The sequence below is a fragment of the Pygocentrus nattereri genome, chromosome 16 (genome assembly GCF_015220715.1).
Source record: "Pygocentrus nattereri isolate fPygNat1 chromosome 16, fPygNat1.pri, whole genome shotgun sequence".
Classification (NCBI taxonomy): Eukaryota; Metazoa; Chordata; class Actinopteri; order Characiformes; family Serrasalmidae; genus Pygocentrus; species Pygocentrus nattereri.
Window position 1 is genome coordinate 25,218,197 of NC_051226.1, and position 15,154 is coordinate 25,233,350.

The window sequence follows — 15,154 nt, forward strand, 5'->3', positions numbered from 1 at the left end:
GGGCTTTTTGTTATTTATTAATATTATCTTCAACAGTCTATCACCTCATTTTTAGACATTTGTAAGGCCATGATTACTTGCCAAGCATTTTGAGATTTAATACACCTGTTTCCGTCATCATATCCGGCTGTTATCGAACTTCCGCATGCACTGCACATATTCCACAAAGTTCTGCGTCTAAACCAATAAGGAAGTTTTGCAAAGTGGACAAGGAGTGGAGTGGATCTTTATGCTTAACATCACACATCCGTAAACATATCTGCACTTACTGCGCTTCATTTTGGAAAAAAAGTCCACCAGGTTTAATCCTTCCTACTCATTAGCAAGTAAACATTAGCAAGTGCCTGAACACCATAGCCAGCACAGAGACACAGCATCATATTTCTACATTACAGTAAACTATTCGCTAAGATACTGTGGCGAGGAGTTTGTTTCTCATGGTTTTAAGCAACCCCTGATCTCCAGCATTGTAAGATTGTACATCAGGGAATACATATTTATCTTGGAGCTGAGCATTCTTAATCACAGCCCACATTCGCTCTTCAGTTCAGTTTAACCTCATTTTTGAACTGTTACCTCGTTAAAAGTGACGCATGACAAGCAGAACTTTTTCAGCTTAACGTGAACATTTTAAAATTGTGTTGAATGGAATCACAGTAAGCATATTTAGTTGAATTATTGGTGTATTTGGGAACGCAGCGATGATTCCGGGCAGCCACTGTTTATAACATGAACAGAAGCCGTGTAAGAGTACTATTAACTTTTCTGCATTAAACACATACGTGTAAATATTATCTATAGTTAGTGCCCTAATAAGCCAGCATTGGCTAACGTTCATAACCTATAGTGCTAGTGATATTTATGATACCAAAACCTAAAGTTAAAATAAGATAAAATTCCTAACTGTGCCTGCATTTATTGTTGTATTAAGACTCAATTATTCTATCTTCACTAACTAGGCTAACGTAACATGTTTCAACCTAGAGGCTCTAAAGAATTTTGTACAAAAAAGACTGTTATCATGTTGTGGGTAAGTTTGGAGTTCCATAATTTGTTTTATATGTATAAATAAGAGAATAACTGTCAGGTTGTATTAAAAATCCACAGTCATGATCATCCCTAATGCATTATTTGCAGATCAGTATGTATTGCAGGTACTTTCTGTTTAATGCTACCAACCACTGGCAACTACTCTCAGAAACAAAAGGTGCCTAAAGGGGCTCTTTTAAACTGAGCCACAGACAACATTTAACACACCAGAGCACTTGATGCTTCTTTTATAGGAAGTGGTAAGAGGGAATAATCCAAACAGGAATGGGAGGTGAAATGAAATGCACAGAAAACAATAAGACACAGAGCAGCTCAGCCAAATAATAACACAAGGCATTGATCCAAAATAAAGTTGTTGTTTTTTTTTCTAGAACACTGTCAAACTCAAAAATCATTTAGAACTTTTGTTTTTAAGCCCTGTTTTTTTCTTAAGCATTTATTTCTTAGGCCCTGTTTATATACTTATTGGGTGACCTGATTATAAACGGACACTGGAAAGTAGATATAAATGGGGTCCAACGTGTCTTTGCGATACACTGTGATGCAATCGCTCAATACACATTCCAAGGTGCTCAGGGATGCATATAACCACATAACATTTGCATCATGAATGCTAAAGTCATCCGACTGTCAACTGTATCGGAACTACGAAAGCAGCTACTTTCCCTGTCTTTTTCAACAGTTAGCATTAGAATTCAACTCTAAACATTTGTAACAGCTCTAACTGTAATGGGATTACTTTTCTTATTACTTCTTAGAAAAGTACCCTCACTAGACATTGCCTTATGTCTGTGTTACTCTTTAAATCCCAGACAAATTCTCACCAATAGGAAAGTACAAAGGAAAACTCAGTAGTCATTTCACTAATCAAATAGCCAACCACAGTAAACATCATTTAAAGTCATGTCACTATGCCCACCTTTGAACGAGACACAGCTAGTTAGGCTTTATTATTCTGAATGGCTATCGCTGTACAAAAACATAGAAACATGCAACTGAACTGAGAACACTAATGTCTGGATGTTGTTGATGTATGACTTCTGCTTTGCATAGTGGAGTCTTAACCTGCATTTTTAGATGCAGCAATGGCCAGTGTTTACAAAGAAAGGTTCTTCAAAGTATTCCCGAGCAAATGTGGTTGTATTCGTTACAGAAGCCTGTTGGTTTTAATGCACTGCTGTCTGAGGATCAGAGGTCACGGGTATTCATCAGCTTTCGGTTTCGACTTTGCTCTTTACATGCAGAGATTTCTTTGGATTCTCTGAATATATTAATAAGGTTATGCAGTCATGCTTTGACAAACGCTGTTCTTAAGCTGTTTGATTATTTGCTTGCATAGTTTCTTGCAAAGCGGCGACTGAACCTTTCGTAAATGCTCCTTTTACACCTATTCATGACAGCATCACCTGTTACTTATTCACCTGTGAAAAATTCCAAAACAGGTGTTTTTGATCATTACACATGTAATGATCAGCATATGTGGATATTCTGCAGTCGTGTGGAAAAAGTATCTCGGGTGGTTCCTAATGCTTGGGAGCCCAGTCTTACACGGCCTCTGTTCCAACTTTTTGGAATGTGTTGTGTCTAATTTGGAATGGGCATTTATTTAGAAAAAAATCAATATAATTAATAAGGCACAATACCTGTATAACAGAGTTTACAAATCACTGCTTTCTGTTTTTGTTAGGCTTTTAACTACTGTCCCAACTTTTTTGAAATTGGGTTTGTAAATTAGATAATTATGTAATTACTGTTGATCGTTCGAAAGAATTATGAGTAACACAAGTAACAAAATTCTTTTTAAGGTGGCAACCCTGTAATGCTATTAGGAATTTATGGGTGTTTCTGCAACTTTAGGCCCTCTAGAAAATGGACCTTACTAAAAATGAATTATTTAACAGTGTCTGTAATACAAAAATAACTTGCTACACAAAATCGAACAAACTTTAATTTGATCAATCTGAATTGAATTAATCTGTACAGCTAATTTAATCAGGACTGAATTTCTATTTGCAGCACTTGGAGCTGATGTGATAAGGACAAGACATTTTCACTGTTTTTAGGTATAAATAGAAAAGAGCCTGTTACATTATCTTAAGAGACAACTTCTAATATATTTGATTTTAATATGAATTCTGAAATTCTAATCCAAAATACTAGCTACGTTGTATGGTAAGGGGACACAGAAAAATATAAATGTAAAAAAAAATGATATTGACTTTTCTGTGAATCCTGGGACACATATTTTCCCCACAGTGCTGTAGTAACTAGAAGTGAAGTGGGACCTGCATATTTTTAGAAAATAACAGAACTGAACATACAATACAGATTCAACTGAAAAATTATTTTTATGCAAATGAAGATCAAACACAGATGTGGAATATGAACAAAACTGGTAAAGGCTCATTACATTTCACACCCGTCTTTGTATGTGAAATGTGCTGTGACATAAAACACATTTTCTATTTTACCATAAAATGAACATATCTCCAAAAATGTTTTGCTGGGACCTAAAAGTGCCTGTAGAAATGCAGAAAAACTCATTCTGTAATGTGCCACACTGCTTCATTACTAAAAAAAAGTCATCACGTTACACCCAACGCTGCTCATTGAAGGGGCATGTTACCCAGTCATGGCCAAGTTGTGGGTAACAATTTGTTTTTATATAATCAAATAATCAGAATCTTTTACGCTTTACAAAAATATTCTGAAACGCTTGTGTGCACATGCTTGTGGATGGCTGTGATAGAAACTTTGGAATGTTACTTGCATTGTTATTCTTTTATTTTTTGGGCAGGTATTACAGGCTGGTGTTCTCCTTTCTCTCCTCAGATCACTCTGGATGCCAGGAGGATCAAGCTCTTGCGTCTGCCCGAGGGGAAAGCCTCCCCCTCAGGAACCAGACAGACTGTCTATGAGGTGTGTGTCTGCCCCAATGGGAAACTCTTCTTATCTCAAGCTGGAACAGGATCCACCTGCCAGATCAGCAACAATATCTGCCTCTAGACACTCTTTAACTCTTAGACCCACACACACACACATACACACACCCCCCCACACTGACACACAAACAGCCATACACCCACACATATACAGCTGTCTGTTTTACTCACACAAACTGCGAACCTGGTCCTCTGAAGAGTCCCACTATGATAAGAACTGATTTTTTTCTCAAGATCTGTGAAGAGACACTTCAGTGTCAAAGCCTGTTTGCGAAGGCAATTTCAAAAGCAAGAAACTTTTGGGTGATCACCGCAATTCCACTGCACTTTTTTAGTACTATTGCCATCAAGCGTCCCAGATTTCCGTAGCTGTTGGTTCTTTTAAGTAAAGGTGGAGTGCATCAGCTCATGCAGTGAATGCTAAATTTGTCCTTTTCTTTTTCTATTCGATTCCATCTGTAACACGCTTTTGGTCACCTCGTTATTTTTACTACTTCGTCTTTCAAATCGCGACAGAAGTGCTCGCTCATGGAAACAATAAGTGAATGTCGCATCCAAACTGGACGTACAGTGATGGTGATCACCCGAACTAAAACTGTGCTTGCAATGGGACTGACCCAAACACACCCACTCTGTTCAAAGAGGAGAACAGTGCCTGTGCCTTATCTCAATGCACTCGTGGCAAGAAGAAGCACATCTCACTGACTTATTTTGACAAGGAAACTTTTATTTTGATGTACTTTTTTTCTTTGGTGATCTTTGCCCCTGGAAATCGACACTTTTTCAGTTGTACAAAAGTACAAGAATGCAAAGGACACAAATGACCGCGGCCGCAGACACGTCCCATCATTGAGGTTCTGGTGTTGGTAACTGCTTCATTACGCAGATAGGCAAAAGGCCACAATTATTTAGTCTGAATGTCTTTTCTTGTCCTTTGTGTCCTTCTATTTGGCACAGCACTAAGAAAAACGATGATTTTTGGCCACAAGTGCTTTTCTTTCATAGCGGCTGGTGGGGAATTTGGCCTTTGCATTCTTCTTGGAATGTGTGTATGTGTGTGTGGGTGTGTGTACACCAGTATGTTTGTGTGTTGAAAAAGTTCTACCACAAGGTTTTATGTATTTTTCTCTATTTGATCTTATATGATAAACAGAAATAAAAACAAACCAGAAAGATGAACCAAAAAAAGGCTGGAGGGCCTGAATGACTTTCAGTGTCCTATAGCTGAATTTTTGCCAACTGTTGCAAGCTCTCACGCATACAATGTGCAGCACATTCTGTTCTAGACTGAGGATCTACCGTAAATGTTCACGTGGCTTTATGTGGAAAACATAAATGCGTTTCAAACTCAAACCTTCATCTGAAAGTTGGCAGGGCTCAGAATATGTTTGCCAATCTCTGGCTCATGTGACAGTTTTGTTGTTTGGTTATTTGTTTCAACATTTTGAAATTCTAAATGACCTATCCATGCTCTGCCCACCAGTGCGTTCTTTCCTGGCAACAGAAAAAATTCCAGGTAGCAAAAATTCCAAGTTTCTGTCAAGATACAAAAATTGCGTTTAGGTTTAACCAATTAAACTGCAAGGGTCTGTATGTGTGCCCACACTTTAGTTCTCACCCTCAGAACAATATAACTTACAAAGTCTACTTGCCTCATAGTTGCTACTGAATAATTTATTGTATAGCATAGATACTAATAGGTCTTAGATTAAGACCTGACTAGGACACTGTGTTTAGGGGTTGAATATACCAGTTCAAATCTGGACAACTGAATATGCAGGTTCATAATCTTAAAGACTTTTGATGCCTAATTAAAAAAATTAATACAGCAAGAAAATTTCAGCAATAACAAGAGCTCAGCATATGTGGATATTCTGCAGTCATGTGGGAAAAGTATCTCTTGTGGTTCCTAATGCTTGGGAGCTTTTTAAGATGCATCAAAGCAGAGGCCAAATTTCTAAAAGAAACTAAAATGGAAGATAATCTGACTTTTTTTATTCATTACAATTCCTTATGTATTGTCATAATTGCAATATCTTCACACTGCGATTATAAAATATGGAAAATAGTTTTAGAAAATTGTTCAAAAGCTTCAAAACCCCTCTTCAGAAGCTCAGAATCAGTGTTTTTGAAAACTAACACTAATTTTGTTGCAGAAATATGAGTAAAATGTTTCTAATAGATTTGTCTTCTGAAATTTCATAGGTTTTTAAATCATTAATAGAAAGCTGTAAAAACATTAAGAATTTTTACATCCAGCATAATGTGGTCAGAATAGTGGTCAGGTAGTCGAGTAAGCTTTAGCAAGGTATTGTTTCCCACCTGCCTTACTCTCAATTATTTACAACAACATAATCCAAACAGCAAAGCCTGCCATTTAATCCAAACTTTAATTACAATCCAAATTAATTGCATTTTTAATTCTCTAAAGCTTCTCCAAGGCCCAATTCCATTTCACCCCTTGCCCCTACCACTGGGCCCTTAGGGTTCACATCTAGGTTTAGGGTGTCCCAATTTTTGTTGAGATACTTGTTTTGTTGAGGGCTACATTTCCCTCCAAATAGAGGATTTTCACAGGTTCCAAACAGAGTATTTTGATAAAAACAAAGAAAAACTGGCAAGATGGCTGCGCGAGCAACCTAAGAAACTCACAAATGTATTTTCTCAGTTAAAAAAATATAACTATTGTATTATCTTAGTTTAATGTCATTTCAATGTATTATGGTCATTGTCTTCATAACAGGCATAAATAAATTATATAAATTCGCTAAAAGCATGCTAATGTCTTGGTAGCTAGCTAGCTAACGTTCCTGTTCCACCTTAAATAGTCCAGCAGTGTTGATGCCTGAAGCACCAGAATGTAACTGCTGCTCCATTTAAGGTGGAACGGGAAAATTTCAACAAGAAGCTGGTGAATCACAGACTTCAGCTTCATATCACCAAATAATTAGCGGTGGGCAAAAATAAATGATGTTCTTAAACGTCCTCTTTGAAAGCATATGATTCCCTAAATGTAACTAAAGCCCAGCAGCGAGGACGCTGAACTTTTTGCCCTCCTCTGCTATCACTGAAGACAGGCCGGGTCGCCTGCTGAGCACCGCTTTTTGTGTCGTCCCATTTTGTAGGGCAAGATTTCAACCACTACACCTCTCTAGGGTGACACTCAAAAACAAGGGGTAGGGGTAAAAAGAAGAAATGGGATTGGGTCCAAAATCGCAGTCTTTGCTATGGAAGAGTGCATGTGTATGCAGAGGATGGATGGGTCAGTTCATCAACACGACCACTATTTCTGAATTTAAATGTAGAAATCAAGAGTTTCTGTGGCTAAAGGAAAAAAAAACTTGCAAAGTGTGACTTTTGCTCACCTGCATTTCTTTCCAACTTTGATATGCTTAACATGGCAATTTACAGGCTGCCATAACCACAATATGTACAAGTACACTTCTCACTGCAACATAGCAACAGATTAACATTCACTAACCACTAATTTGCTCTGGAAATACAAGGACAGAAAAAGCAACTGCATCATGCTTTAGATGTTTTCATACCAGAGCTGCTTGTTTAGCAATTAAGACAAATCCCTGTAAACCTTCTTTTTCTACTGCGTAGAACTCCTTCTCTAAAAACAACACTCACCACACTTCTTTTCCAGGTGCAGAGTAAACAGAGAGGAATGAAGAATGGCAGTTATGATTATGGGGTTGTAGGGCTGAAGTCCCAAGTGAACGCTGTCATCCTATTAACATGCTAAACGGAGTGGCTAGTGGAAGGTGACAGCAATCTTTAGGGAGCGACACGTCACAGAAGGGCTTAATATGATTCATTTGCTCTTTTGATTTCCAGGAGTAATTAAGAACTTGATACCGAACGTGTGCGAGTGTGAGTGTGTCTGATTGTTGCTGTTTTGTCTCATTTGTAGCATTATTTTGAAGCCCTGTTACATGACGAACGAAAAACTAATTGCGGTAATTGAACCCGAGTCTGGGAACAGACGAGACACCCCAGTGATGATTCGGAATTTTCATGCGTGGGATTTTTGTTTTTTCTTGTTTGTTTTTTTTCTTTGCTAACATTTTAATGCAACTGTTGTTTTATATACCTCATTATTGCTGATGAGAACTTTAAAAAAAAAAAAAAGTATAAAAACTAAAAAAGTATTTTATCTTCTCAATTATGCATTGAATGAATTGAAACGGTGTGCAAAATAAATGTTTTGGTAGAGCTATCTGGAGAGGTCAGGAAAGGATCGAGCATGGTACACTTCTTTCTTTATTTACTTAAAAATAAAGGTGCCAAAAAGAGTTCCATATAGGTAGACACGGCATGATACCACTTGGAAACAATACTGATAGCTTACGTTTGGCTGGTATCAGTCCGATAACTACTAAGCTTCAAAACTTGCTTCATTTAAAGAAATGGACTGATGAAAAGACGGATTTAAATAAATACAACAATTCCACCTACCCCAGATGTAGTCGATCAGCCAGACATGTTTGTTGTCTAAATCCAGAACTGGAAGTAGGAGACTAAACACTGCTAACAAGCATTAGAAGAAACCTTTTCCCTTCTCTAAACCGCATCCAGGTCTTCATTAACATCATGCAGATCTGATGTGACCAGATCTGGAGGACACAGTATAACATACTATAGACCAGGGATCTGACATGGGGAGGGGGTCAGTATCAGGAGGCAATAACCTGCATACAGCAATTCAAACGTGAAATGATCTAAACAAATTCCACTCATCAATTTGTTTATTATACTGCTGTCTCGTGCTTTATATGTCAATATTACAACACAAAAACAAATAATAATATTAACAGGAATGTCATACATATTCAGTACAGAGATTGAAAATTTTGTCACCTGAGCTTTTAACAACTGAGCTTTTTTCCTATCGTGCCACTTAACACGTACGTAATGAATTTTTTTTTACCAAAATACTGACAGCTGTGATGACCTAAAAAGACAAAGGAAGGAGAAGAAGTCAAAAAAACAATCAGTGCAGTAAAGAAATACTAAAAACGCAAAATCAGGAAAGTTATTGCTTTTCCTGGATGTGGTTTGAGCAGGTAGAGAGAAGGTTTGGGATAATTTGGGTGACTATTGACTTCCAGTAATCGTTAGGAACGTTAGCCCTGTAGTTCCAGCGCTAAACTAAAGAGACTAAATTTGGACACCAACTGTTTTAGCTGATCGACTACAACAAGGCTAAGTGGACAATCATGTACAATGATTTTAGCTGTAATTTGAGCCTCAAGAAGTAGACCATCATAAAAACTACTGAAACACTTTAGTACCCCACAGGAAGAAATACACAGCTACAATCTTCACTTCACACAATGTCAATGACATTTTGTTACAGGATCCAGATCTGATTCATTTATTTTTCCCTCCGATACCCAACCCAGCATTTGCTGCTGATATCAGCCCAATACAGATACCTGGTAACAGATCAGTGCCATCTCCATATGCAAGAACCACTGTTGACTGCCTAGAAACCATTTCAATGGCTGGTTCTTTAAAGAACCATTTTTGGAACTGAGATGACCTTCTAGGCATTTAAAGAGCTTAAATGGTTCTATACTCTATTAAGGTTTTCATAGAATCGTGCATCCAAACAAAGCTTTTAAAAACCTTTAGGAACCTTTATTTTTAAGAGTGTGAGTATGAGTGTGTTTTGCTTTGGTTTGATTTGTGGTCAGAAGCTTCGCAACATGAGTGACACAATGTGCGTTCTTTTTCGCTGTGTATATACAGGTATGTACAAGGAGCACAAATAAAGTTTGTTTGTTTGCTTTGGATTGAAGGTACACATTTCTCATTCTGAGCGGCATTACCACGAACTGGATGTCATGCAACATGTCGACAATGTGCATACATATATATGATTTTGATTTGCTTTTTAAATGTTCGCTCTGCAAAAACCTGATGAAGTATTAAACTGGTTTGACAGTTTTGTGAGGACTGACAGCTCATTGTAAGTTGTTTGGGTTTCTTTGCTGCATTTTGTTTGTGTGTTTGTTTTCTGTTGATGACAGTAAATGAAAAGGATCCTCGCACATTCTATGCAAAATGTAGAGAGCATTTAATAATGCAAAGAATTGTGTCCGCTATCTATATCAAATTTATGATACTTTATGTATACAGTTTGTATTTATAAATTGAGTTGCAATCGAAACTGTATCAATAAACTTATTAATAAAAGTTGGTAAGGGCCACTGCCTCGAAGTGTTAACACCAAGAAAGCAATGTAAGAAGTGCTGCTTAAACACTGCCTGCCCCTCCAGAAAGGAAAAGAAAAAATATCTACATTCATCGTCAGCGATGGACTGAAAGCAGGGCCAATTAAAAGCCTTTTTGAGAAACTACTCAAATGCCACTGAAGCACTGTTATTTCACACTGCAGTTCTATGACCTTTCTCACATTAAAGGTTGGTGTGTCTTTCGGATAAACCAACCCAAGTTCATTCTAGATAATTCGACATAATTTGTGGTTCAAGTGTGGATTTGAAAGGATTGAAAAGGAGAAATGCGGCGAGAGTGGGCCGAACAGCTGTACCAAATGTGTAGGGAAAACAGCTGTGCACTGTTAAAACTGATTCGTTTCCTTTATTATTATTTATTAACCTATTAGTAAAATATAAATCGATATAACAGCTGTGCAACACATTTGTTTAATTACTAGTCAAAATGGCCCTTAGGTACAAGTTCTTCCTTTTTCAGTGTCAGTAAAAAACAGACAACATACATTGGACAGAAAACTACACAGAAGCCCCCAACATTTAGTGCATTATTAAAAATAGCTTTTAATTTGTTCACTCTTAACTTTTGCACACTGCACTAGGGATGTGCATTCTGACCGATTTAGATTTTTGAGTAAGAGGCTGTAAGAGTTTGTGAATGGATATCCAAGTAACCACAGGGAAGGAGAAATGATGTAGGGAAGGAGGTGATGTAGCTCTGTAGATATTTAGATGACAGCACTGCTGTTACACAAAATATAGCATCACAAAGAAAATGTTTTATTAGTATTTAAAAACGGTTGAGAAACATCAGCACATTTTCATATTGGGTTTTTCTTCTTTCAAATTCTGTTCTGCATTTTCTTTTGATGCTTAAAAAATGATGGTACTTAATGGCCGTTTTGTCTGGAAAGGTAATAAATGAATTGTGGTCTTTTGCACAGTACTGTAGCCCTACAGACCCATAAAAACATTGACTCCTTTTTTCCATTTAGAATTCCATTTGATTTTTTTTCCATTTAGAATTTCCATTTGATTTATAGAATTTATTATATAATTACACATTTGAAAATACCAGCTGCCTTAAACATTGTGTGAACACTTCGTGATGAATGGGCAAATGTCCAAAATTGTCCAAACACTTCTTACAGTTATATTAATGTGCATTACAGTACATTAAAAGCAGGTTTTTCTATTTGTTTTTCATTTTAGAGACATGTGGTTAAGTTATGATAGCAATGATGTGCAGAAAGTAGACAAAACCATAAAGCATTCATTCATTCATGCACTGTACACTGTGAGAGGCATTAAGCATTATGTGGCCTTGCACCTACACACCTTATGGACATGCTCTGTTTATATTCTCCTTCAAGATTTTTACAGTCAGCTTCTCAGTTATTCCTGACTAGCTAAAAAGATTGGACCTTTGCTGTTGCTGCGCCGACGGACATCAGACTGGCATCTTCAAGGACTGCTTTTAGATCCAAGCTTAAAAGACATTTTTGTTGATTGGCTTTTAATAATGGTTGAATGGCTTGTGCTGGTGGAGGACTGGCTGTGGCAGTGGAGAACTAATAGCGTGAGAATTGTTTGTCCATAAATTGCAAAGCACTTCAGTTTATGTGCTAGATAAATAACATTTACTTACTAATTGCAAAACATTTAGACTTCTTTACAACATTAAGGCTGTATTTACAGTATTTGTTGCCATGGTTTCAATCATATTATGCACAACATATTCAAAAAAGTCCTCATTGTAGGATTCCTTTGTATCCACTGAAAAGCAGCCTGCATTGCTGTACCATGACTGGAGGAAAGTGTTTTTTTTGTTGTTTGTTTGTTTTCTTTTTTTTTTAATGCATTTAATATGGCTTGGATGACTACTTTGCAGTTTGGTCTTAGCCCTTACACATTTCACATTTCCAGTGACAGCAGAGTTAAAATGTTAATTAAACTTAATGGCTTGCTCTGATTTTTTGTGAGTTGTTTAATATGCAGCAAATTAATTGCACACGATTACACAAATAAAGGCTAATTGTGTATTTAAAGGCAATGCTTTAATGCATATTATAAAACCCACCCCAGCAGTTAAGTGTAATGTTTAGCATGGCTATAAATTTGAACTATGGCCAATGGACTGCAAATTGGGATACACAAATTGAGCTGTCTTTGAACTAGAAAATATTTGCCGTGTTGAAACAGCACGCCATTTCTTTAATTGATTCTCTGCCACTGGAGTCAAGAGTGTTTTCATGTTTTTGATAGCTGGTCTCCAAGGACCTTTTTTTTTCCCAATGCATACGTACATAGCTTACAAGCAAACTGTTTATCTCAGCCTTTTCACTGTAATCTATTTAGCCTTGCTATGCACTGCAGGTACAGTCCTTTAATGAATTGCCTTGAAGTGTATGGTGGCTTACTGGGTTTTGACAAATTAAGCCTGAAGTACATTTTTGCTATGACTAGAAAAGTGGACTAAACAAATTTGCCAATTAGGACTTATGAAATAAGCAACGCTCAGGAGAAATAGCAACAGTGTTAACAATGAAGGAAACTGAAATCTAGAAAAGTGGTATGTGTGAAATGAAGATGATCACTGCATGTCTAGTTGCTATTATGTACTAACAATTAGGAAGAGACTGTTCATGTAGTGAAGGAAGTCAAAGGGAGTGTTTTCAATGTTGCAACATGTTAATGAAGTTCACTGAAGCTCAGGCCTAGAACATTAAGTTATTGGCCCCTGGGCACAAATGTTTGGTGAGCCCCTATATGGCTGCCTTTTAGATATCACAGCAGGTAACATGGTTACATGCAGCACCACAATAGCAGCATGCTAACTGCAGGATTGGTGCATGTCACTTTTTTTTCTGAAACATTTTTTTTTATCTAGTTATTTTTCAAAGAATGTTTGTTAATATTTAGAGCAAACTGTACAGTCTGGTACACGATAATTTAAATACATTAGGGGGCTCCAGAAACAACTTCCTGAATCAAATGTTTCTATTAAGTATGATAGCCAAAAGTTAAATCATGTGTTATTTGTTATCATTTAGAGATGTCCTGCACAAAGACTTCAGCAAGTTTTCAAACAACACATTTTCCTAGCACGCTGTGTCCCGCTATGGCAGGGGTGGGAAATTGTGGACCAATAGTCCAGCACAGTCTGGTGATTTCCCTCCTCTAGCACACCAACCAAATCTGGTACTTAACTGAAGTTAAATCAGGTGTATCTGGGCAAGAAATTCACCAAACTGCGCAGGACTCTAGCCCTCTAGGACTGGAGTTTCCCACTCCTGAGCTATGGCATGATGTGAGATTATAGCTCAAGGCTGCCAGAACCACGGTGGTGGGTGGGCAATCGCCTCACCACTTTTCAAAGTACTGTGGTGACATCCTAAAAATAAAAAAATAAAAACCTCCACTCTCCCTAAATGGCATGAAGCCCTGAACAGCATGAACTATAACGGAGCGGCAGAGCCAATCAGAATCAGCTGGGAGGAGCTTTCAGACCAGCTTAGGACAGTGCAGACCAGTCAAACTTGTTCTCTAGTTCGGTTTTGACATGCAGCCGAATTCAGATCCGCAGCAAACAACTAAACCATGCTAATTCACGAAGGAATTCAACAGCAGTGCGTGGCAATTTTAGTCAATGGCCTAATTGCATTTCATCGCTCAGCCCCTTTTCAAACAGTATGTTTGCCCCACCAGTTTCGGAGGTGTGGCACTACCCCTGTTATAGTCTATTGCTGGCAGCAGGACAGACATCAAGGCTACATACCACAAAAAAACAGCAAAAACAGCAAAAATTACGCACACATGAACATAAACCCAACAACCAGCACAACATGTATGTCTGGTTCCTTATTAAGGAAATGTATCTGCTCTTCACAAGCATAACATTTACTCCAAGAAAGACAACATGAGTTTGTACTAGACAGCCAAGATGTACATAAACATGACAAAAGCAACAACAGTAACACTTTTCTTTATCTGAAATGATGGTCAGATAGTTTTTAATTTGTGCTTGGCTTTGGACACGTGGCATCCTCTGCTTTGTAGAGATATCACATCTCACTTTTACAGATCCTTCACATCTTTTGTACAACCCCAATTCCAATGAAGTTGGGATGTTGTGTAAAACATAAATAAAAACAGAATACGATGATTTGTAAATCCTTTTCAACCTATATTCAATTGAATCGGCTACAAAGACAAGATATTTAATGTTCAAACGGATAAACTTAGTTTTTTGCAAATATTCACTCATTTTGAATTTGATGCCTGCAACACGTTCCAAAGACGTTGGGACAGGGGCATGTTTACCACTGTGTTACATCACCTTTCCTTTTAACAACACTCAATAAGCGTTTGGGAACTGAGGACACTAATTGTTGAAGCTTTGTAGGTGGAATTCTTTCCCATTCTTGCTTGATGTACAACTTCAGCTGCTTCATAATGCGCCACACATTTTCAATGGGAGACAGGTCTGGACTGCAGGCAGGCCAGTCTAGTACCCGCACTCTTTTACTACGAAGCCACACTGTTGTAACACGTGCAGAATGTGGTTTGGCATGTCTTGCTGAAATAAGCAGGACGTCCCTGAAAAAGACGTTGCTTGGATGGCAGCATATGTTGCTCCAAAAACCTGTATGTACCTTTCAGCATTAATGGGGCCTTCACAGATGTGCAAGTTACCCATGCCATGGGCACTAACACACCCCCACACCATCAGAGATGCTGGCTTTTGAACTTTGCACTGATAACAATCCGGACAGTCTTTCCTGAGCCCATGTGGGAATATCCGTTACAGAATGATGTGGGTTTTTAATGCAGTGCTGCCTGAGGGAACGAAGGTCACGGGCATTCAGTGTTGGTTTTGTGCCTTGCCGCTTACTTGCAGAGATTTCTCCAGATTCT

The 15,154-nt window shown here is 37.8% G+C and overlaps 1 protein-coding gene across 4 annotated transcripts in view; it reads left to right on the top strand.

Moving 5' to 3' along the window:
• sgcd (sarcoglycan, delta (dystrophin-associated glycoprotein)) overlaps window positions 1–6,668 on the top strand; it is a 260,353-nt gene extending 253,685 nt beyond the window's left edge. For all 4 annotated transcript variants that reach the window (XM_017705158.2, XM_017705159.2, XM_017705155.2 and 1 more), the window contains exon 8: window positions 3,883–6,668. In XM_017705158.2, the coding sequence (XP_017560647.1) occupies window positions 3,883–4,056 (174 nt within the window). In that variant the 3' untranslated portion in view covers window positions 4,057–6,668. The remainder of the gene's footprint in view (window positions 1–3,882) is intronic.
• Window positions 6,669–15,154: the final 8,486 nt, after the last annotated feature.